Source organism: Hemiscyllium ocellatum, chromosome 1 (assembly GCF_020745735.1).
Source record: "Hemiscyllium ocellatum isolate sHemOce1 chromosome 1, sHemOce1.pat.X.cur, whole genome shotgun sequence".
In the NCBI taxonomy this organism is placed as follows: domain Eukaryota; kingdom Metazoa; phylum Chordata; class Chondrichthyes; order Orectolobiformes; family Hemiscylliidae; genus Hemiscyllium; species Hemiscyllium ocellatum.
Genome location: NC_083401.1, coordinates 149399619 through 149425368, shown reverse-complemented (window position 1 = coordinate 149425368; position 25750 = coordinate 149399619). Strand labels below are relative to the sequence as shown.

General features: G+C 41.0%; 1 protein-coding gene across 1 annotated transcript; it reads right to left on the bottom strand.

The window, feature by feature from the left end:
• Positions 1-8329: 8329 nt before the first annotated feature.
• On the bottom strand, positions 8330-23626 carry grpel1 (GrpE-like 1, mitochondrial). The gene is made up of 4 exons (XM_060832712.1): positions 23246-23626; positions 17999-18155; positions 16217-16298; positions 8330-9429 (listed from the first exon to the last, which is right to left on the bottom strand). The coding sequence occupies exons 1-4, from the start codon at positions 23590-23592 to the stop codon at positions 9080-9082; spliced, it is 936 nt and encodes a 311-aa protein (XP_060688695.1). The 5' UTR covers positions 23593-23626; the 3' UTR covers positions 8330-9079.
• Between the last annotated feature and the right edge of the window lie 2124 nt (positions 23627-25750).

Sequence of the window (25750 nt, the reverse complement as noted above, 5' to 3'; positions counted from 1 at the left end):
CCCAGAAATTAAGCCAATAATTCAGGAATCTGATCCTCCTTGCCTGTTCTCTCATTCAACAATATTTTATTATTTTTCACAACATGAAATTGGAATGGTCCTAGATGTTACTCCTGCCCAAAACAAATACCTTTTTCTATCTGGTATCACATTTTTATTCATTCATGGGATGTGAACATCTCTGGTAGGCCAAGATTTGTTGCCTATTCCTAGTTGCCATTGAAAAGGTGGTGATGAGCTGTAGTCCACATGCTGTGGGTTGACCAACTAATGTCATTAGAGAAGCAATTCCAGGATTTTGACCTCAACAGTGAAGGAACAGCGATATTTCCAAATCTGGATGGTAAGTGGCTTGGAGGGAAATTTGAAGGTGGATGTGTTCCCATATATCTGTTACCCTTGTCCTTCTGGATGGAAATGGTCATTGGTTTGCAAGGTACTATCTGAGGATTTTTGAACATCTGCAGTGCATCTTGTAGACAGCAAGATAGTGGTTGCAGGAGTGGACGTTGTGCTAGTCGTGGATGGCTTTATCCTGGATGGTGTCAAGCTGCTTGTTGTTGTGACCACATTCCATCACGCTCCTGACTTGTGCCTTGTAAATGGTGGATAGGTTTTGGGGAATCAGGTGAGTTACTTGCCACAGTATACCTAGCCACTCTGACAAGTCCAGTTGCGTTTCTGGTTCATGGTAACCCCAAGATGTTGATAGTAAGGTATTCAATGATGGTAATGCTATTGAATATCAAGGGGCAGTAGTTGGTGTCCCTTATTGATAGTCAAAACCTGGCATTTGTATAGAGTGACTTTTTTTTTGCTTGTCAGCCCAAGCTTGAATGTTGTTCAGATCTTGTATTTGAACATTTGACTGTATCTGAGAACACAGGAATGGTGCTGAACACTATGCAATCATTGTCAAACACTTCTGATCTTTATGATGGAGGGAAGGTCCTGTTGAAACAGCTGGAGATGGTTAGGCCTAGGATATTATCACTCTTAAAGTCATCTTGCATGACTCAATGTCAAATGTGATTTCATCAATCCCCTTTTAAGTATCTTAGGCATTTTATAATTAAGATACAAATGTACAAAATAGGAACAAAAGTAGATCATTTGGAGCCTCCATTCTGTTCCGCCATTCAATATTTTCATGGCAAATGTTCTAAATCAAAGTAGTCAAAGATCAGATTAGATTACTTACAGTGTGGAAACAGGCCCTTCGGCCCAACAAGTCCACACCGACCCGCCGATGCGCAACCCACCCATACCCCTACATATACCCCTTACTTAACACTACGGGCAATTTAGCATGGCCAATTCACCTGACCCGCACATCTTTGGACTGTGGGAGGAAACCGGAGCACCCGGAGGAAACCCACGCAGACACGCTGCTTATTTCATTTTGAGGCAATGTTTTCTCTTTTAAAAGAAATCATAGCTCATGTCTAATTTTAAGTCCGTGTCCCTTGTTCTGAACTCGAGGAAACCTTTTTTCCACATCCACAGTCAAGACCTTTTTTTAGGATCTTGCACTCTTAATCAAGTCACCCTTACTTATGAACTTAAATGATCAACCTTTCCTCATGACAGAAACAACATAAATCTTGTTAGCCATCTCTGAACTGCCTCCAATGCACTTAATAATTTCTTAACTAAAGAGCCTAAAGAATAGCATCCTATTAACCATGCTGAATACACTATACCTGCACATGAATATTATGACTCCTACTAGAACACTTTGCTGTTTAATTTTTTATTTTCCACTTTTCCTCATACTGTCTGTATCCAAATATTCAGTCTGTATCCATTGTACTATGTACTTTTCAACCTGTCTTCTGCAGATTTAGCTACCATGTCTTCATCCCTCCCATCCAACCATTCCATTTGTCAGGCAAAATCCCATTTTACGCTTATGTTATCTGTTGCCAGCAGTTTTCCATCCATACTAAATGTTATCACCTTTTTATCATGTGTTTTATTTTCCACAACCTTTATGGCACATTATCAAATACATTCACAAATTCAAATAAAGCATGCCCCCCCCCGCCCCCCACCACCACCACACAGCACATTATTCCTTCAGCTATTTTCTAATTAACCTATTCAGCTTTTGGAGCAGTTGGAACTTGAACCTAGGTCTCCTGACCTAGAGTACAGATACTACATCTGCACTGTAAGAGACCTTCCACATTACTCCTTCAAACAAGTCTAATAAATTAAACATTATTTACCTTTTCACAGAACCATGCTGACACAGAACCATGCTGACACAGAACCAGTTTGCCTGTGTACTTAGCCAAGACTCTTTCTTTTTATGGATTCTAACTTGCCCCATGATAAATGTCAAGATGGCTGTCCTATACTTCCCTGTTTTAGTCTCATTTCATTTTTGGAAAGTTCTTTTTGCTAATTTGGGGCCTTTCATAAATCTATAAAATCTTGAACTGTCTAACTCATTTAATCCTTGTTTTAAGACTAGGATGAAGCCCATCAAGATCTGTCAAAACTTTGTCATACCACAGCTCCATTGATTTGCTTATTACTGCTTACCCATTAATTTGTAATTTAATTAAGTTACCCTCTCCCTTTAAAACCTGTGATTTAGTTACTACTGTAGTGATTTTTGTGAAGACTGAAGCAAAACATTCACTGTAGGGGACTAAAACTCACTTTACTTATTAGTTTCCTTTCTGTAGAAACCTTTTCCTATTAATGTTACATTTTCCAGCTGGCTTCATCTAATTCTGTCTTGCTGATGTAATCTTTAGTTAACCTCTTCTCCTCTCTCTTCTGCCCAGTAGTCATATTTGCCACTCACTATAGTTAGTTTTAATCTGAATGTCAATGTGGATTTGTTGGGCTGAATGGCCCACTTCCACACTGTAGAAATTCTATTGTTCTATAACCTGCTTCCCAGTCAGTTTCTTAGTTACAGAACTTGTTGCTCTACCTTTTAAATTATTCTATGAACTCCTCATCTAGGCTGCTACTAAAAGTCTTATTTTCCAGTTTCTTTTTTAAAAAAGACACTTACTGCACTCCCCATATCACAAGCACTCTTTGTTATTGATTTTTAAAAATCAACTTGTTCAGAAGCTTTCTAACATTCTGGCCCAGAAGTAGACACTACTACTGTGCCACAAAACAGTGCAAATATTTCTTTCTTTTAAAAAAACCTTTATCATTACTGTTAGGGGGCTGTAGACTACTCCAGTTTGGGATTTATTTATTTCCCCTCCAGTCCACCAAAATCATCATGCATCATGCTTGCAACTTAATTGCATAAATATCATCCTTTTAAATAGCCATGCCACACCTCCACTTTACCTAGTTTCCTGTTCCTCATGAATATCACCCATCTCAATATTCAGGACTTAGTCCTTGCAGCCTTGTCACCATAATGGCCACTGGATCTTATTTATCCACTTCAATGTGCATTAAGTGCTAACAACACATACAACCACCTGTTGAATGAGTATAAGGGGAACTTATTTATATAAATAAGAACCTTTGAAAACATTACAGTACATCGTTCAGCAAGGTTTCTGGCAACATAATTTGTCTTCCGCAAGGGCTTCTGTAGTCTTCATTTCAAGGGAAATTGTTTCGTTACTGTGCATCTCCAAAGACTGGATAGTTTCTGTGCCACTTGGTTACTGAGCATTGGTTCTTTTTTTCTTCTTTGGAGAAAAGACATCAACTCAGAATTTTCAACATAAGCAGATGGCTGCAGACTTCATAAATAGTTGATAGAAGCTATAGGAAATGACAAGCTTGCTCAATGGTACCTATTGCATTAAACTGTTTCCTGTAGAAATTCACAAGTCTATAGGCATGATGAACCAGAGAAGGAAAGAAATGTAATAGGACCTGCTGGTTTTTTTTTTGGTACAATCTCAATCTGCTAAACAGTGCAGTGCTCCTATTGTGTTCATAAACTAATACTCCTCCACAGAGGAAGATGCTATGTAAGGATTACCACATAACATAGCTCTCACTTATTCCACAGGGGGAGTAGTGTTGTTAACTAGCTTGTTTCTGCTGCTTCAAACTCTGAAATTTTAAACTTCCAACAACTACATGTCCTACTCATCTCCAGGAATTAGTTGTACTTAAGCTGAGGACTTTTCTTTTTTAAAGAAAAAGAGCTTACTACTGACAAGTTATGACACAAGGTTTAAAATCTGAAATCTAGTATACTAAACTCCATTTACCTGAAACTTTAACTCTAGCAGCTTTCTGCCCAACTTGATTTTTTAGCATTTTGTTTAGATTTCCAAGACCCAACAGACAATGACAGTTGTAGTAGTAATTTCTAATCTGGTAAATTGTGAATATACATGGATGACATTACTTTTATACATAGTTACTTTTACAAGGCACTGCCAAGTGAGCAAACAAAAAGAGCAACGGTTGCTCAATGGTTACCACTGCTGCCTCACAGCACCAGGGACCCAGGTTTGATTCCAGTCTTGGGTGACTGTGTAGAGTTTGCACATTCTCCCCACATCTACAGGGGTTTCCTCAGGATGCTCCGGTTTCTTCCCATAGTCCAAAGCTGTGCAGTTCAGGTGAATTAGCCATTCTAAATTGCTGAAAGTGTTAGGTAGAGGGAAATGGGTCTGGGTGGGTTCTCTTCGGAGGGTCAGTGTAGACTTGATGGACCAAATAGCCTGTTTCCACACTGTAGGTAATCTGATTTAATCTAAAATGGCTTGCTTTCCATTGGTGCATTTGAGTAGGAGGAAGATTTGGATCAATTACTAGCCCAGTCAAACCAAAGCCATGTGGGCAAATATCCAGCTGAGGATCTCTAAATTAATTTCATAGGCAGGAGCAGACAACTCTTCCAGCCCACAAGCATGGCCAAAGTGAGATCTTGTATATATCTCAATGTCCAGGCCAACTGCTGAACACCTGCAGTACTGATAGTGGATGTGACTCCTGACAGGCTTGAGTACAGAACTACTGGAGACAAATGAAAGCCTCTTACTAGTTGAAGACTCATCCAATATATTAAAGTTAATAATGTCAGATGGGCTCTGTGCCATTGGTTGATCAATCTTCTGAGACTCTAGCTGTTTGGCAAGGTGTTTCTTGCTTTGTGAAGGAGTCAGTTGTACAGCTGTACAGCATGGAAACATCTTTCTGCCCAACTTATCTCTGCTGACCAGATAGCCTAATCCGGTCCCATTTGCCAGCACCTGCTCCATATCCCCTAACCCTTCCTATTCATATACCCATGCAGATGCCTTTTAAATGTTGCAATTGTACTAGCCTCAAATAGCTTCCCACAGAGTTTTAGGGTACACCTAATCAGGGTCTATCTTTGTGTATCAAGACATCCACCACTTCTTCCTCAGTGATATGGACATTTTTCAAAATGTCACCATCTATTTCCCCACATTCTATATTTTTTATGTCTCTCTCCACAGTAAACACTGATGCAAGATATTCAATTATTATCTCCCCAACTTCCTGTGGCTCCACACAAAGGTCACCTTGCTGATCTTTGAGGGGCCCTATTCTCTGTCTGGATACCCTTTTGTCCTTAAAATGTATTTAGAAATTCTTTGGATTCTCCTTAACCCTATTTGCTAAATTTTTCACGTTACCTTTTTGCCCTCCTGATTTCCCTCCCTACTGCCTTTATACTCTCATGATTCACTTTATATATCGTGTCTGTACCTGACATATCATTCCCTCATTTTCTTAACCAAACCCTCAATTTCTTTAGTCACCCAGGATTCCCTACATGTACCAACCTTTCCTTTCACCCTGACAGGAATATACTCTCTCTAGAGTCTCATTTCTGAAGGCTTTCCATTTTCCAACTGTCCCTTCACCTGCGAACATCTACTCCCAAGAAACATTTGAAAGTTATATAGTCATAGAGATGTACAGCATGGAAAATGACCGTGCTCCGCCACTGACACCTCAGTCACCTGCCCTGCCTTATTTCTGTAGTAGGTGCATCCACATGCTGAATCAGAATTTTCTTTTACACATACATTCCTCTCCATCTAAACCCTTAGTGATTAGCACTGCTGCCTCACAGCACCAGGGACCTGGGTTCAATTCCAGGCTCAGGTGACTCTGTGCAGTTTGCACATTCTCCCTGTGTCTGCGTGGGTTTCCTCCCACAGTCCAAAAGTGTAGAGGTCAGGTGAATTGGCCATAGTAAATTGCCCATAGTGTTAGGTGCATTAGTCAGAGGGTCGATGTGGACTGGTTCCACTGAAGGGCCTGTTTCCAGACGATAAGACTCCTAGTCTATGTTTGAAAAGTTAAAATCCCCTACCATTACCACCCTATTATTCTTACAGATAACAGATCTCCTTACAAATTTGTTTCTTAATTTCCCTCTGACTATTAGGGGGTCTATAATACAATCCCAATAAGGTGATCCCTTTCTTATTTTTCACCTAAAAACTTGCCTGGATATATTTCCAGGAATATCCTCCCTCAGTACAGCTGTAATGCTAGTCCTTACCAAAAACACCACTCCCCATCTCTCTCGCCTCCCTTTCTGTGCTTCCTGTAGCATTTGTATCCTGGAACATTTAAGCTGCCAGTCCTGTCCATCCCTGAGCCAAATTTCTAATTGCTATGATATTTCTGTCCCATGTTCCTAACCATGCCCTGAGTTCATCTGCCTTTCCTGTTAGGCCCCTTGCATTGAAATAAACTGCATTTATAGTCCTACCTTGTCCCCGCCTGCCCTGACTGTTTGATTTGCCTTTGTTCTCAACTGTACTAGTCTCAGATTGATCTCTTTCCTCACTATCTCCCTGGGTCCCACTCCCACACCTTTATTAGTTTAAATCCTCCTGAGCAGCTCAAGCAAATCTCCCTGCCAGTATATTAGTCCCCTTCCAATTTAGGTGCAATCCATCCTTTTTGTACAGGTCTCTTCTCCCCCAAACAGCTTCCAACAATCCAAAAACGTGAATCCTTCCATACACCAGCTCCTCAGCTATGCATTCATCCGCTCTATCCTCCTATTCCCACCCTCACTAGCTTGTAGCACCAGGAGTAATCCAGTTATTACTACTCGAGGACCTCCTTTTTAAATTCCTGCCTAACACTCTAATCTCCCTTCAGAATCTCAAACTTTTCCCTTCTATGTTGTTGGTTCCAAAGTGTGTACAATGACCTGCTGGCCCCTCTTCCCCTTGAGAACATTCCGTATCCTCTCCGACATCCTTGATCCTGCACTAGGGAAGCAACACCATTCTGATTTTTCGCTGCTGGCCACAGAAACTGTGTCTGTACCTTGGACTAGAGTCCCCCAAAACAATCAATTGCTTGGAACCCGACATAACTCATTACATCAGAGCCAGTCTCAATACCAGAAACTTGGCTGTTTGTGCGATGTTCCCAAGAATCCATCACCCCCTACATTTTCCAAAACAGCATACTTGTTTGAAATGGGGATAGCCACACAAGACTCCTATACTACCTGCCTACTTCTCTTACCTTTACTAGAGTTAACCCATCTATCTCTCACTGTATCTGAGAATTTTCTCTTCTCCCCCTCCCCCCCCCACTCCTATAACTACCATCCATCACATCCCCTTGCTCTTGTAAATTCCTCACTGCTTCTCTAACCGATCCATTTGATCAAATAGGATTCGCAACCAACAGCATTTATTGTAGAAATACTCCTCACTAACCTGTAAACTCTCCCTAAACTCACATCTGACAAGAGCATATCACTCTACTAAGGGCCATTTTTTGCTTCGTTCAATCTACAGACTCAGAAAATAACACTTATTCCTCTACAAAACACTGCATCTGGTTAAATCAATACTTACGGCTTATATTTTAAGTTTAATCAAGAGACATAGCTCAATAAAACAAAACCGACTCTACTCACTACTGCAGACTTATTTTAAGGCCATGCTTAATCCATTTACCTGCTTCTGTGCTGTGTCTCTCCCAGACAGGTTGCTCCAAGATCAGTTGTCAATTTTTCCAGAAGCACTCCAATGTCCAGCGATACATGAATTCAAACAGCAGAGGCAGTAACTGCTAACTCAGTCAGTTAGCAATGTGGGTTCTTTTCTCTCTCTCTCTCCTGCACTGACCTCACCATGTGCTTCCTTTGTCTGTTCTTCTCCCTTTTCAAAAAAGTGCTGTTTTGCTATTTCCTTCCTCCAAAGTTTAAAAAAAAACAATGCACCAGCATATAAAACATAATTGCTGATCCTGGAATTTTGAGGAAATCACCTCCAACACCTAAAATGCCTCAACAAAAAAGGAGCAGCTGTTACAAAAATTTTTCCCGTTCATCATCTTATAGTTTAGAATAGTTGCAAACAATTAGTTTAATTTGGTCAGATTTATTTAAATTGCGGTATCTTTAACAATTGAAGTAGTTAGCTTCTCGGTGCTTCCCACAAGGGAAATAAATTGTTCAATTATGCAATCATTCCTTAATCTACAGAATATACAGGGACTAATTCCGTATATCAATTCCTGATGTTGCATTATAAAAGTGACACTGACAGAAAAGGTTGGCACCTATAATTTACATATACAGGAATATTAAACTTAATATTTCATAACTTGATTAGTTAGAAAACTGATGTTTAAACTAATTGGATTCAATTTTGTATAATTCACAAATGAGGGTGAAATGTAAAATACTAAACAGTCCACAAGAGTACAGTTACTTACGTATTAGACCAAACAAATCGATGCTTTCAACAACAGATGTTTTCTTTTATGAAAACTAGTTTAGCTTTTGTAATAATAAGTGTAGAGGAAAAAAATGCAGCAAAAGACAACTTGATAGTAATTACATTAGACTTTAACTAAGGCCAAGTGTTACATCTGGGGAAAAAAAGTCTGTTGCAAACTGTGTGGGAGACAGTTAATAGATCTGAATATTTATTGATGACCAATAACTCAAACAGGAAAAAACTCATTTCACTGGATTGTGAAACATCTTTCAAACCTGCAGACCCTCAGATTTTCTGTGAGGAAATTATCTTCAATTCTTCATAAACAGAAAAACAATATCCATTAGTCAAAGAGATGAACTGCATTCTATTGTTGTCAGTCCTAAATATAGTTATTCTGTTCCTTTGACAACACCAACTAGTGCTGGTCGAAGGGTGCGTCCATGAAGCTTGTACCCTATCTTGGTCACCAGTGCCACTGAACCAGGCTCTTTTCCTTCCACTGGAGTGTGGAAAAGAGCTTCATGCTCATATGGATCAAATCTCGCTCCAAGAGGGTTCAACTTGATGAGACCATGCTTGCAAAACACTTTCTGAAGTTGTCCTTCGGTCATGATTAGACCTTCATAAAGACTCTTCAAGTGCGGGTTCTGTCCTGAGATCTCTTCTTTCGGTACACTTTCGGTTGCTTTTTCAAGAATATCTGCCACCTCCAACAGGTCTTTGCAGAATCCTTGAATACCTTAGAAAAGGGAAAATTACAGTCAAAGCTGATGGGTTTCTAAGCAAACTGTATAAAAGTAAGCGAGAGAGAATGTTTTAAATATACCAGAAAAAGAATTGTCGAAGTCATTCTAAGACAACTTTCCATTGCCAATAGCAATAGTACCATTTACATTTATTCAGTGCGGGTATCAATGCAGTCAAAGTTTCACGGTGTTTTCCTCTTTGATTTTTTGCCATTTTACCTAACAACTGTATGGACATTTCTCAAAAATCTTGACTCTTTGCCATATCATATTTGATTAGGCTAACCCAAATCAGCACATGTTAATGAATGTAACCAATGTGCAACATCATGACATTATCACCATGGTAAATGTAAGTGTCAAACTACATTTCGGAATTGGAAATAACCTTTCTTCGGCTTTTAAAGCAGTAACTAATTTAAGCGTTATGTTAAAGCATCAGCTAACCTTTGCAGAATTGTTCCCATCCACAAGTCTAGGAGGCCTAATTGAAGCCATGTGAAAAAATTCCTCAAGGATATACAGTAATATATTTCTCAGCAATTTATTACCTTATTTCCTCCTCTAAATTTAGAACTTGTGACGATAGCCATTCTTACCTGAACAAGCAACTGGTCGACTTTAATTCAAAGTTACAGCTGGGAAATAGATTAGATTAGATTAGATTACCTACAGTGTGGAAACTGGCTCCTCAGCCCAACAAGTCCACACCGACCCTCCAAAGAAACCCACCCCCTCTATATTTATGCCTGACTAATCCACCTAACACTATGGGCAATTTAGCATGGCCAATTCACCTAATCTGCACATCTTTGGACTGTGGGAGGAAACTGGAGCACCTGGGAGGAAACCCACACAGACACTGGGAGAACATGGAAACTCCACACAGACGGTTGCCCGAGTGGGAATTGAACCCGGGTCCCAAGTGCTGTGAGGCAGCAGTGCTAACCACTGAGCCATTGTGCCACCCCAAAAACCATGACAGTATGGAAACAGACCGCCCATTCTGAAGGCAAAAAACTAAATATTGCAGGAGTGCTCAGCAAAACACTAAGCCTCTTCAACTTTACAAGGTCGCAGAGTTGACAACTCCGAGCAGTGCAGTGACTCAATGGTTAGCACTGCTACCTCAGCGCCAGGGTTCGATTCCAGCCTCTGTGCCTGTGTCTGTGTGGAGTTTGCACATTCTCCTCGTGTCTGATGGGTTTCCTCCTACAGTCTCAAAATGTGCAGGTTAGGTGAATTGCCTGTGCAAAATTGTGGATTCTGGGTAATCCAAGATGGAGGACGGGAAAAATTTCTGGCTGTAAGAGCTGCTTTTTTTTTGAGGTATTTTAGGTGTTTAGAGGTGATTGGCTCTAATTCCAGGAGCAGCAATTATTGTTTTATATGCTGTTGCATTCTTTTGGAACTTTGGAAAAAAAGTCAAAACAACAGCAGTTTAAAAAGGGAGAAGAGCAGACAAAGAGCACACATGGTGACGGGAGAGAGCGAGAGAGACACACACACAGAATCAGATAAGTTAATTGTTGTTTTAAGTCTGTCCAAGAGAGGCTGCAGTAGTGAATGTAGTGGATTCTTTGCTGAAAACGTGTTGCTGGAAAAGCACAGCAGGTCAGGCAGCATCCAAGAGCAGGAGAATCGACGTTTCAGGCTGAAGGGCTCATGCCTGAAACGTTGATTCTCCTGCTCTTTGGTTGCTGCCTGACCTGCTGCGCTTTTCCAGAAACACATTTTCAGCTCTGATCTCCAGCATCTGCAGTCCTCCCTTTCTCCCCATAGTGGATTCTTTCTTGTTTTATATGTTTTTGAAGATAAGTCTCTTGATTAAACTTAAAATATAAGACATAGCTATTAATTTAACCTGGGGCAGTGTTTGTAGAGGAATAAGACGGTGTTATTTTTGGGTCTGTAGATTGTGAAGGAGCAAAAATGGCCTTTGCAGTGATATGTACTTCTGGTCAGATGTGGGAGTTTAAGGGTTACTGCGGATTATATCTGCCATAAATGCTGTTGAATGCGAATCTTATCAGATCGAGTGGATTGGTTGGAGAGACAGATAGAAGCTATGAGGAATTTGCAACAGCAACGTTTGTGATGTATGGCAGTTATAGGAGGGGGGTGGGGGAGAAAGAGTCTCGGTCACATAGATGGGTTAACTCCAGGAAGGGTAAGAGAGGTAGGCAGCTAGGGCAGGAGTCTTTTGTGGATATACCCATTTCAAACAGGTATGCTGTTTTGGAAAATGTAGGGGGTGATGGATTCTCAGGGGAACGTAGCACTGGTATTTTCTGGTATTGAGACTGGCTCTAATGCAACGAGGGTTACGTCGGCTTCCAAGAGATCAATTGTGTTAGGGGATTCTGTAGTCAGAGGTACAGACAGACGTTTCTGTGGCTCGCAGAGAAAAAGCAGAATGGTGTGTGGTTTCCCTGGTGCCAGGATCAAGGATGTCTCAGAGGGTGCAGAATGTTCTCACAGGGGAAGAGGAGCCAGCAGGAGGTCATTGTCCACATTGAAAGGGAAATGGTTGAGACCTTGAAGGGAGTTTACAGAGTTAGGCAGAAATTTAAAAAGGAGGTCCTCAAAGGTAGTAATATCTTGGTTACTCCCAGTGCTACGAGCTAGTCAGGACAGGATAGAGCAGATGAATGCACGGCTGAGGAGCTGGTGTATGGGAGAATGATTCACATTTTTGGATCATTAGAATCTCTTTTGGGGTAGAAGTGACCTGTACAAGGAGGACGGATTGCACCTAAATTGGAAGGGGACTAATATACTGGCAAGGAAATTTGCTAGAACTGCTTGGGAGAATTTAAACTAGTAAGGTGGGGGGTGGGACCCAGGGAGATAGTGAGGAAAGAGATCGATCTGAGACGGGTATAGCTGAGAACAGAAGTGAGTCAAGCAGTCAGGACAGGTAGGACTAATAAATTAAACTGCATTTATTTCAATGCAAGAAGCCTAAGAGGGAAGGCAGATGAACTCAGGGCATGGTTAGGAACATTGGACTGGGCTATCATAGCAATTACGGAAACGTGGGCTCAGAGATGGGTAGGGCTGGCAGCTTAATGTTCCAGGATACAAATGCTACAGGAAGGATACAAAGGGAGGCAAGAGAAGGGGGGGGGGGGCATTTTTGATATGGGATAGCATGGTAGTTATGGTAGTGGATTTTAACTTTCCAAACATCGACTGGGACTGCCATTGTGTTAAAGGTTTAGATGGAGAGGAATTTGTTAAGTGTGTACAAGACAATTTTCTGATTCAGTATGTGGATCCACCTATGAGGGTGCAAAACTTTACCTACTCTTGGGAAATAAAGCAGGGCAGGTGACTAAGGTGTCAGTGGGGGAGCACTTTGGGGCCAGCGACCATAATTCTAAAATATGGATGGAAAAGGTTAAAGTTCTAAACTGGAGAAAGGCCAATTTTGATGGTATTAGGCAAGAACTTTTGAAAGCTGATTGGAGGCAGATGTTTGCAGGTAAAGGGACGGCTGGAAAATGGGAAGCGTTCAGAAATGAGATACTTCCAGAGAAAGTATATTCCTGTCAGGGTGAAAGGGAAGGCTGGTAGGTATAGGGAATGCTGGATGACTTCAGAAATTGAGGGTTTGGTTAAGAAAAAGAAGGAAGCATATGTCAGTTATGGACAGAATAGATTGAATGAAACCATAGAGTATAAAGAAAGTAGGAGTGTACTTAAGAGGGAAATCAGGAGGGCAAAACGGGGACATGATAGCTTTGGTAAATAGAATTAAGGAGAATCCAAAGGGTTTTTACAAATATATAAAGGACAAAAGGGTAACTAGGGAGAGAATAGAGCCCCTCAAAGATCAGCAAGGTGGCCTTTGTGTGGGGCCACAGAAAATGGGATAGATACTAAATGAATATTTTGCATCAGTATTTACTGTGGAAAAGGATATGGAAGATATAGACTATAGGGACGTAGATGGTGACATCTTGCAAAGTGTCGAGATTAGAGGGGAGGAAGTGCTGGATGTCTTGAAAAGGTTTAAGGTGTATCCGAGAACTCTGTGGGAAGCTAGGAAAGTGATTGCTGGGCCTCTTGCTGAGATATTTGTATCATAGATAGTCACAGGTGATGTGTCGGAAGACTGTAGGTTGGCAAACATGGTAGCACTGTTTAAGAAGAACAGTAAAGACAAGCCAGGGAACTATAGACAGGTGAGCCTGACCTCGATGATGTGCAAGTTGTTGGAGGGAAACCGGAGGGACAGGATGTATAAGTATTGGAAAGGCAAGGACTGATTAAGGATAGTCAACATGGCTTTGTGCGTGGGAAATCATGTCTCATAAACTTGATAGAGCTTTTCGAAGAAGTAACAAAGAAGATTGAGGGCAGAGCAGTAGATGTGATCTTCAGTAAGGCATTCGACAAGGTTCCCCATGGGAGACTGATTAGCAAGGTTAGATCTCATGGAATACAGGGAGAACTAGCCGTTTGGATTAGGAACTGGCTCAAAGGTAGAAGTCAGAGGGTTGTTTTTCAGACTGGAGGCCTGTGACAAGTGGAGTGCCACAAGGATCGGTGCTGGGCCCTCTACTTTTTGTCACTTACATAAATGATTTGGATGCGAGCATAACAGGTACAGTAAGTTTGCAGATTACACCAAAATTGGAGGTGTAGTGAACAGCAAAGAGGGTTACCTCAGATTACAACAGCATCTGGACCAGATGGGCCAATTGGCTGAGAAGTGGCAGACAGAGTTTAATTCTGATAAGTGCGAGGTGCTGCATTTTTGGGAAATCAAATCTTAGCAGGACTTATACACTCAATGGTAAGGTCCTAGGGAGTGCTGCTGAACAAAGAGACCTTGGAGTGCAGGTTCATAGCTCCTGGAAAGTGGAGTCATAGGTAGATAGGATAGTGAAGGCGGCGTTTGGTACACTTTCCTTTATTGGTCAGAGTATTGAGCACAGGAGTTGGGAGGTCATGTTGCGGCTGTACAGGACATCGGTTAGGCCACTGTTGGAATATTGCGTGCAATTCTGGTCGTCTTCCCATTGGAAAGACGTTGTGAAACTCTGAAAGGGTTCAGAAAAGATTTACAAGGATGTTGCCAGGGTTGGAGGATCTGAGCTATAGGAAGAGGCTGAACAGGCTGGGGCTGTTTTCCCTGGAGCGGAGGCTGATGGGTGACCTTATAGAAGTTTACAAAATTATGAGGGGCATGGATAGGATAAATAGACAAAGTTTTTTCCCTGGGGTCGGGGAGTCCAGAACTAGAGGGCATAGGTTTAGGGTGAGGGGAGAAAGATATAAAAGAGACCTAAGGGGCAACTTTTTCCACGCAGAGGGTGATACGTGTATGGAATGAGCTGCCAGAGGATGTGGTGGAGGCTGATACATTACAACATTTAAGAAACATTTGGATGGGTATATAAAAAGGAAGGGTTTGGAGGGATATGGGCCAGGTGCTGGCAGGTGGAACTAGATTTGGGTTGGGATATCTGATGGGCATGGATGGGTTGAACCGAAGGGTCTGTTTCTATGCCTTACATCTCTGATTCTTAATTGCCCACAGGGTCTAGGGATTTACAGGCTATTTGAATTAGCCATGAGAAATGCAGGGTTACAGGGATCGAATGGGGGTGGGGGTGGTGGTGGTGAGTCTGGTGGGATGCTCTCTGGTGGTTTGATGTGGACCCAATGAGCCGAATGGCCTGTTTCCACACTAAGGATTCTATGATTCATAAATTATACATGAAAGGTGTTGAGACTTCTACTGTATGTTTAATTGCTATATATCAAATTGTACAGTTGCAGAAACAAATGCATTACAGTAATTTTAAGGAATTATGGATCAATAAGTCTGTCCCTGTTGCCCTAAGTGGCAGTATTGGCAAGAGAAAAATCACAATTTCCAACAAATTGAAATTTAGCATTCACATCCTACTGTAATGCTGTTCCCACTCTAATTCTTAATCTTTAGTAAAGGCCTGACTATTGCCTGATACAAGTAAAAATTAGCTCAATAATTGTATCTTAAATGACTTTCTTCATGAACTAAAAAGAAATATCAGCTGGATATTTCCTCGAAGGAAGTCTGATCTTTGCTTCTGTCAGATTCTCTTACGTCCACAGTATCCTTTAGTGATCAAGACAGAATAGTTATTATGGTATAATGGTAATGCCACTGGATTGGCATTCCAGAGGCATGTCCTTAACCACAACACCACATTTCTTATGTAGCATTTGAAGAATAAGATAACCAAGATAATGACTTAAAAAGCATATGACGATTGGGAAGGTGGGGGAATATCAGGGGAAGGGAGGAGTTATTTTTAAACCAGAAAAAAAACTGCACCCAGAGAAGTAATGGCTGGAAACCAGAAGTGACTATCAGGTGGAGATTTGGTTTCCTTTCAGCTCAATACACTAGTCTCAATCACTACACCAGAATGAAGAAATAATCTCAATACTGCCTTATTGGCATCTCTCAGTCCCATGAATCATTTCAATCATTGCTTGAAAACAAATCATTCTAATCCAACACAGCTTAAATTTAAGGTAAGAACATTCAACCCCAATCGGAAATACCTACAAACAATTTGAGCAAGAAACACCTTTTACTGCAGTAACTGTACTAAGAAAGCTCACGTCATGTTTTCTCAACCACAGCATACACGATAGGAGTACATCATCCCAAATATCTGACATCGACAGTTTGTGAGTGAAGGACAAGTGTATAATAAGTTAGTATAGATACCACATAGTTCTAACACTCCGTGTCCAATCTCGAGATGTTCTTACCATATAATTTAGCTTCTTCAACCAGTTTTTGGCTCCTTTGACGTATATTTTCAGTATCTGCTAGTGCGCGTTTATACTTGTCCTGCAGAATATAGAAAGTGTTCTTATTTTTCCATATCAACTAGACACTTATTTCAAAAGTTAAGCTAAATAATGACAAATTGTTATTGTATTCAAAATTTATAAAATTCACCTTCACATCCAATTGGTTAAAGCAATGCCCTGAACCATACAAAATTAGGAAGGTAATATGTACAATCGTTGGATTAGAGAATTGGTGCCATTAGAAAGGAACTCAATTGATATTAGCACACTGGGCTCATGAAGGGGAGATGCTTGTAAGTTTCCTTTTCACGAACACCATGTACCATTGTCCACTGGAAATGTGATATTACCTAGGGATCAAAGACTGATGGAATTCAGTTTCTAGTGTCACAGAACAGAAGTTGGCTTTCACTATTCCCTGCTCCAATATGCAATTAGATCATGGCTGATCAGCTCTCTCAATGTGCCTGCTCCATAAATCTGTCAATTTCTGTTTTGACCATACTCAATGATCTAATTGCCACAGTTCTGTGGTACAGAACTCAAAACATTCACCGGAGTAAAGAAATTACTCATCTCAATCTTAAGCAACCTAGATATGACATGAGCAAGTAATTAATAAGTGTCATTTGAACTACCCTCCAGCAAAGAGCTGCCTTTTACAAGAACTTTGTGTAGCACTTCAGGTCAGCCACATTTCAGACATTACACAAAATCAGAATCAAAATTTTTTGTTACTGAGAAAAAGTACAAAAACATGGTCTTAAACAGGTTTACAAAATTTAGGGGCATGGAAAAAGTCTTTTCCCTGGGGTCAGGGAGTCCAGAACTAGAAGGCATAGGTTAAGGGTGAGAGGGGAAACATAAAAGAGACCTAAGGGGCAATGTTTTCATGCAGAGGATGGTACATGTATGGAATGAGCTGCCAGAGGATGTGGTGGAGGCTGGTACAATTGCAACATTTAAAAGGCATTTGGATGGGTATATGAATAGGAAGGGTTTGGAGGGATATGGGCCGGGTGCTGGCAGGTAGGACTAGGCTGGGTTGGGATATATGGTCGAGGTGGACGGGATGGACCGAAGGGTCTGTTTCCATGCTGTACATCTCTGACTCTCTCAAAAACTTGGAGGTTAAAATATAACTACCTTAAAGTCAATCAATACAACCATAATAGAGGCTAAATTTTACATCGATTACACTTCGAAGCTTTGAGGAACCAGAGACCTCTCATTTATCTCAGAGTACTCTACAGTAATTTTTCTGGGTAGTGGCAGTATCACTAGTTTCATCACTGTGCCTCAGGTGGGGCCATGTTCTACGATTTAAAATAATTTCATATCATTGATAGCAGTGTTGTAAGTAACATACATGCCAACAATGTCCACTCAGGCCAGTAACAGCATGGCCTGGTTCCAGCACTAGTACACAAAAATCATTCAAAAAGAAGTGTTAATTGTGCTCTTCAAAATTGCAGCACCGAACTCCACTTGTTCAAAGCCCCCGCAACATCCCTCACAAACTGAAAACAAGTTTGTTCAAACATGGTGAAAACAGATATAGCAATTGTCATAATATTTCCAACATTCACATGTGGTCATAGACAAGTGGAGAATACAAGGAGTAAGTAAGATCCAACATAATCTGTCTTGCATGCTAGAAATATTCATGTCATAGAACAGCGTATCCCAACTAATCTCACTTAGAATTAATGCAAAGTTTAGTTAGTTTATGCTTACTGTAAGGTCCTTCAGTTGCTCCTCCAGCTTATTCTTTTCCTCCACAAGTATTTTCTCTGCTGGGCTGGGTTCTGCTTTGTCTGCATTCTGAGTCTGGCTTTGGTCATCATCGTAGCTTTGTCCAGTGTTTTTCTGTCGAGTTGCTGTACAGAAAAATCTAAAAGAACATTTAAAGTTCTCTTTTAAAGAAGCATTTCAAAAAGAGGAGAGAGAGCTTTTAAAAAAAGACGAGGTAATTTTTTTTTACAGAGGTGGTTTCAGTGTCGAATCAACTTTCTGAGGAAGTGGGTGTTGCAGGTATAATTACAACACTTCAAAGACATTTGGATGGATACGTGAATAGGAAAGGTTTGGAGGGAAACAGGCCAGTAGCAGGTAGGTGGGACTAATTTAGTTTGGGATTATATTCGGCATGAATTGGTTGGACCAAAGGGTTTGTTTCCTTGCCGTTTGACTCTCTGATGAAGAACATTATAAGAATTATAATGGACTTGTTGGGCCGAAGGGCCTGTTTCCACACTGTAAGTCTAATCTAAAAAAAAATTAAGCTGAGGTCTAACTAAAATGAGTGCAATCAACACATTCACAGTAATGGAGAGAATTATAACTACACTAACTGATCATTTAATTTTTCTGGAACTAGACAACCACTATCAATTGGTAGTAATGGAGTTAGAAATTAATTAATTTTCAGTTCAGAACTTGCTTAGGTTTGTATTGTAAATGTTGCATGTTAAAACATGACATTGTATTAAGGTTGGTCATTCTAGTTTTCTCAATTGTGCCTTCATTCATCTGAAGGCCTTTAGGGATAATTGGACAGTATTTCATCCTAATGGCAGTTTTTCATGCTCCAGCTTAGACAGTATATTCAATCTAAACCAACATTCAAATTTACAACTTCTAGCAAAGGTCAGTCATAAGCATTCAGAAGCTCTGAACAGAAAAATAGGTCGAGATCATTTGTGAGTCCTGCTGTCTGCCCAAGATTGACCTAAGAAAGTCATGGAGTAAGGAGGAACTGTCAGACTACAGAATCCATAGTTTTGGTAGCTGTGATGGGATGAGACTGCCCTGAAGGTTAGTCTGGAATGCTAACCTTCAGAGCAAGGCAGAATATTACTTTCACTTTGAGGGTAAGAAACATGGGTCTGAAACAATTACCCTTAAAAATATTTAATGATACTAATTTGTTCAAGGTTTGCATAAAGATTTGAAGCTTGGATGCTGGTTGCAGTTACAGTGGGTATGCTCGCCAAGCTTGGAAGTTGGTTTGCAGACATTTCGTCCCCTTTTTATATGACATCATCAGTTCTGTGGATCCTCCTGTGAAGCTCTCCTGGACTGCATTGGTTGGAATTTATTTGGTTTTGTTGCAAGTATGCAAAGCTTAAATTCCGAACTTCACAGGAGGCTCCACAGCACTGACGATGTCACCTAGAAAGGGGATGAAACGTCTGCAAACCAATTTCGCAGCTCAGCAGATATACCTACAATGCCAATTTGTGTTTTTCATAATTACAGCAATAAAAAGCAAAATGTTGCAAATAATGACTAAAAATGGATAAAGGAAATTAAGTTGTAAAGAGCCAGCAAGAGTTTCTACAAGTAATTGATCCCTTAGAGGAAAAGACTGGGACATTAATGAGAAACAATGGCAGAGATTTTGAGAAAATGGATCTTACTTCACAGTAGAAAATATTAAAAACATTGCAATACTCAAGGAAAATGAGGTGGCATAAAGAGAGAAACTTAACGGAATCTTGATCAAAATAAAAGGTAAACAAATCATTCTAGTAACCACCATCAACCTTGGACATAGCTGCATCTTAGGGTGAACTGAATTCAAAATTTTTTGATTCTGAAAGGGTTGAGGAGGTTGGACAACCCCCTATTTAAGAAAGAAAGATGACCAAATGAATGGAAGTACTGGCAAGTTAGCCTATAATCAGGCATTAGGAAAATATTGAAATGGATTAAGGTCAGAACCAGAATAGAATAGAATAGAATAAAATAAAATAAAATCCCTACAGTGTGGAAACTGGCCGTTCTGCCCAACAAGTCCATACCCAGACCCATCCTGTATTATCCTATATTTACCCCAAACTAATATACCTAACATACACATCACTGAACACAATGAGCAATTTAGCACGGCCAATTCACCCAACTTGCACATTTTTGGACAGAGAGAGGAAACCCACACAGACACTGAGAGAATGTGCAAACTCCACATAGACAGTCACCAGAGGTTGGAATTGAACCACGGTCCCTGGCATTGTGAGGCAAGAGTGCTAACAACTGAACTGACATGCCACCCTGAGCAGCAAATCATAGTATATGTAACCAGAATAAACGTGGATTTATGAAACGGAAATCATGTCTGTCAATTTATTTGAGGATGGGTTGCAACGTGACAGATGGAGTTCAATATGGATAAATGTGAGGTATTGCATTCTGGTACAACAAACAAGGGTAGGGCTTATACAAATGGTAGGGCCTTTGGTAGTGTTGTATAACAGAAGAGCCTAGGGTTCATGCACCTAATTCTTTGACGCTTGAGTCACACATAGACAAGGTGGTTAAAAAGGCGTTTGGCACACTTGCCTTCATTGCTCAGTTGTTTTAGTATAGGAGTTGGGAAGTCATGTTGAGGTTGTACGAGTCAGGAGTAAGCAGGTGGGATTCGGTTAGTTTGGGATTATATCTGGAATGGACAGGTTGGACAGAAATGTCCGATTCCATGCTATATGACTATGTAATGAGCAAGGTGAATAAGGACATTTGATAATGCGCTATATAAAGTGTGAATTCATGCTAGGGGAAATATTAGCATGAATAGGGGACTGGGCAAATAACAGGAAACAGTTGAGATAAATGAGTCATTTCCAAATTTGGAATTCCAGTTAATAGTATTAATTGGATGCATGGACAAAATGATGTAGCCCAATTTGCTGACAATACAAAGATAAATAAGAAAACAAGTTATAAGGATGCAAAGGATCTACAAATGTCAGTCAGTCAACAAAAATGGCAGATGACATATTGGTAAAATTTAGGTTATCCATTTCAAGAGGAAGTAAAGTTATGCAAACACCTAGATTGTGTCAAACATTCCAGTAGAGGAATCTATGTCCCACTGTACTCAAAATATGATCAGCTAGTATATATGTACAGTAAGTAATAAAGGCAAACAGAATATTGACCTTTATTGCAATGGTCTGGAACACAAAGTAGGAAGCCTTGCTACAACCGTACGCGGCACGGTGGCACAGTGGTTAGCACTGCTGCCTCACAGCGCCTGAGACCCGGGTTCAATTCCCGACTCAGGCGACTGACTGTGTGGAGTTTGCACGTTCTTCCCGTGTCTGCGTGGGTTTCCTCCGGGTGCTCCGGTTTCCTCCCACAGTCCAAAGATGTGCGGGTCAGGTGAATTGGCCATGCTAAATTGCCCGTAGTGTCAGGTAAGGGGTAAATGTAGGGGTATGGGTGGGTTTCGCTTCGGCGGGTCGGTGTGGACTTGTTGGGCCGAAGGGCCTGTTTCCACACTGTAAGTCTAATCTAATCTAAAAGGCATTATTTAAACCTAGGATATGCACAGTATACAGCTGTGGACTTATTTTAAGGATTTACAACAAATTTTATTTTATCTGACATTTTACAAACTGGTACCCTTGATAAACTGGCAAAAATTATATACCTGAAATCTGGAAGTTTACTGTATTATCGCAATCTCAGTGATGCCTGAGCAGTCAGTTGAAGGTGAGTGAGAAGGCTCTCTGCTATTAAGTTTTATTTAAGGCAAAGTTTCATTGTTATTTAAGTGATTTTATGCTGTAAGTAAAAGTATAACAGTGATGTATATATCCCCTGCATTTTCATATTGACATGGACTTTATGATCAACCAAAATATTTGATTATCCAGTAATCTCCTGGTCCCACAGGTGTCAGTTAATAAAAATTTGCTGGACTTGCATTGGAGGCATATCTGAGAAGGTTTATGGTTGAGAGCTGGGGTGAAGGATATGCTATGAGCAAAGAATGAATGAGAACAATGCAACAGAGTTACACATTAGCAGCAGTGATTTTCTTTCCCCTATCCCGAACAACAAAATGACTGGAATACTAATTAATTTTCATTGAACAGCTTATGGAGGGCTAGTGGATGCAAAGATTGGGATAGGCTGTGCTATATTTTAAAATTGGATTCATCATACAAACATTTGACCATTTTGAAAAGAATGCACAACAAGTGAGCACAGTAGTACTGACAGATAAGAGATACAAGAACAGGACAGAGCCATCAGGAGACAAGGCATTCAAACGTAGCAGGGTCAAAGCACTATGCAGATGGACTAGCAGTCATTTCCCGGTCAATTTTGTACATCTTTTAAATACAACTTTTAAAAAATTCTTACCTAGAATCAAAGTATGTTAAAACACTACAGTAAAACTGCAGGCCCAAGGACAACAAATATTGAGAAAGGAACATTGAGATGATGCAACATTGTGCAATTGCTCAAAGCTGACTAAAATCCAAAGAACCATGCTCTTTGCTATACAGAATCATATAACGCCTGCAGTTCAGGAATAGGTCATTCGTTCCAGCGAGTTTGACCGAATCTCAAGAGCATCTTCCCCCCTCATCCATCATCCCTGTGATCCACATGGGTTTTTTTCATCTTAAAAAAAACCCTGCACATCCGCGGATACTACGAGGCAATTTTGAGCAACAGCACAGCTAATCCACCGAACCTGCACCTGGAGGAAACCTACACGGACGCAGGGAGAACGTGCGAACTCCACACAGAAACTTCACCCAAAGCTGGGTCCCTGGCGCAGCGAGGCAGCACTGCTGATCATTGATTTGCATTTAACAACTTACATATCTACTGGGCTCCAGACAGTTTAACGGCAGCTCAATGTTTCAGAAGGAAATGGATGTGAATAGACCGAGGACTGAGGGAGGAGGAAGGAAAGAGCACAGGATGGAGGGATGAATCAGAAAGGAGTTCAGAAGGGGACGAGGCTGTACGATTTGCAGAGAGACACAGAAGAGCCAGCGGGAGAATGTGAAGGCCGAGACCCCGAACGTACAGGAATCAGTCAGTCAATGAAAACGGGTCGAAGTGACTGGGGAGATCATCAGGGCTGGGAACACGGAGGCTTGCAATTTTTTTTAAACGGAGTCCTAGCGCCTCGGGGGAAAAAAAGAAACGGGGGCGGACTGGCCTGCGATCACTAACCTGTGGACGGCGAAGCCACTGCCGTTCCAGCCCGAGCAGGCTCTGACCGCCGTGGAGAGCGCGAGGCCCCTATCCCGGCCCGGGCAGGCTCTAACGGCCGCGGAGAGCGCGAGGCCCCTATCCCGGCCCGAGCAGGCTCTGACCGCCGCGGAGAGCGCGAGGCCCCTATCCCGGCCCGGGCAGGCTCTAACGGCCGCGGAGAGCGCGAGGCCCCTATCCCGGCCCGGGCAGGCTCTAACGGCCGCGGAGAGCGCGAGGCCCCTATCCCGGCCCGGGCAGGGTCTCAAAGTCAGCGCGAGACGGCCTCCGGCCCGCAGAACTCGCGCTCCCCTCTCCGCCATGGCCATCACCGACGTCGCTGTGGATTACGTCACGGCATTGACCAATCAAATGCCTCTTCCTCGTTCGTGTTACGTCACACAGTCAGCGCGCGGTCTCGACTTCTACAGTTGATAGCAGGCGGGAGAAATCGAGCTCGAGCAACCGATCTATGTACCGATTAATCATTTAAACGAGCGATCGCTTCACTTTGAATCGTTCAAAGACGGACCACCAGATCTAGGTTTCTCTCCAAACCACTCACCATCCTGACTTAGAAATATATAACTTCATTTCACTGTTGATAGGTCAAAATCCTGGAAGCCTTTCCCTAACAATTTCACGTTCAGTTTGAGGGGGAAAAACTTCTGAAGTTAAAGAAACGTAATTATATAGGCATGAAGATAGATTTGATCCTTGTGGACTGGGCAGGAAGACTAAAAGGTAGGATGATAGTTGATGAGCAGTGGCAGTGTTTAAAGAGATATTGAGTTCCACCCACCTAAGGTACACTCCAGTGAGTAAAGAGGATTATAAGATGAGGAAATACATCCAAACAAATTAAAGACTGCTAAATAGGAACCATTTAAAAGATTAACAAAAGGATACAAAAGAAAGAGCAAAGGTAAATTATGCAAGAAAACTAGTAGAAAGTACAAACTAAAAACAGATAGCTGAAGCTTATGTAGCATATAAAAGGGAAGAAAATAGCTAAAGCGAATGTTGGTCCTTTGGAGTATGAGGCACGGGAGTTAACAGTGGGCCACACAGAAATGGCAAAGATGCTAAATCAATACTTTACCCCAGTTTTCAGGGTGGAGGACACACGTACCATTCCAATACTAATAAGTAATGCATAGGTTATAGAAAAAAAGGAACTTAAAATAATCATTATAACTAGGACAAAAAAGTACTGAGCAAACTGTTATAGTTGAAGCTGAAAATATGTTGCTGGAAAAGCGCAGCAGGTCAGGCAGCATCCAAAGAGCAGGAGAATCGACGTTTCGGGCATGAGTCCTTCTTCAGGAATGAGGAAAGCGTGTCCAGCATTCCTGAAGAAGGGCTCATGCCCGAAACGGCGATTCTCCTGCTCTTTGGAGGCTGCCTGACCTGCTGCGCTTTTCCAGCAACACATTTTCAGCTCTGATCTCCAGCATCTGCAGTCCTCACTTTCTCCTGTTATAATTGAAGGCCTAAGATCTGGTAGCTTATATTGTAGGATTTTAAAGGAAATGCTAGCAGAGATATTGGATCCAATATGCTAATACAATGCCATTATTCAAAAAGACAGGGAGGAAGAAAGTAAGAAACCATAGACCAAATATGATTTGGAGATGCTGGTGTTGTACTGAGGTGTACATAGTTAAAAAATCACACAACACCAAGTTATAGTCCAACAAGTTTAATTGGAAGCACACTAGTTTTTGGAGCGTCGCTTCTTCATCAGGTGGTAGTGGAGGGTTCAATTCTAATACAGAATTTATAGCAAAAATTTACAGTGTGATGTAACTGAAATTATACATTGAAAAATTGATTGTCTGTTAAGCCTTTCATCTGTTAGAATACTGTGATAATTTCATTTCTTTCATGGGTATATCACAAAATGGCATGGTGGCACAGTGGTTAGCACTGCTTAACAATCAATTTTTCAATGTATAATTTCAGTTACATCACACTAAATTTTTGCTATAAATTCTGTGTTAGGATTGAGCCCTCCACTACCACCTGATGAAGGAGCGATGCTCTGAAAATATAGTGTGCTTCCAATTAAACCTGTTGGACTATAACCTGGTGTTGTGTGATTTTTAACCATAGACCAATTAGTTTAACATCTGTTGTTCAGAAATTCTTGGAATCCATTACTAAGAAAGTAGTAATAAGACATTTGGAAAGTCAACACACAATCTATTCAAGTCAGCATGGAAGGTAAATTGTGTTTGATTAATTTGATAGAGTTCGTTGAAGATATAATTAGCAAAATGAACAATTGGGATCTTGTAGACATTGTATATTTGAACCTCCAGAAGGCATTTGAAAAGATGTCACACAAAAGGTTATGTGTCACACAAGAGAAGAAAATCATGTGGAACATATTTTAGCTTGGATAGAGGATTGGCTAACCAACACAAAGCAGAGAGTTTGAATAAATGTATTCTTTTCTGGTTGCAAGATGTAACTAGTAGATAC

What these genes read in the sequence shown, in the direction of transcription:
- grpel1 (XM_060832712.1), bottom strand. Translation starts at nt 23,592, where the DNA reads ATGGCCATGGCGGAGAGGGGAGCGCGAGTTCTGCGGGCCGGAGGCCGT. An exon ending in AGTGGCTTCGCCGTCCACAG is followed by an intron (nt 18,156 to 23,245) that starts GTTAGTGATCGC and finishes ATGTTCTTTTAG; the next exon opens with ATTTTTCTGTACAGCAACTC. An exon ending in AGCAACTGAAGGACCTTACA is followed by an intron (nt 16,299 to 17,998) that starts GTAAGCATAAAC and finishes TATATTCTGCAG; the next exon opens with GACAAGTATAAACGCGCACT.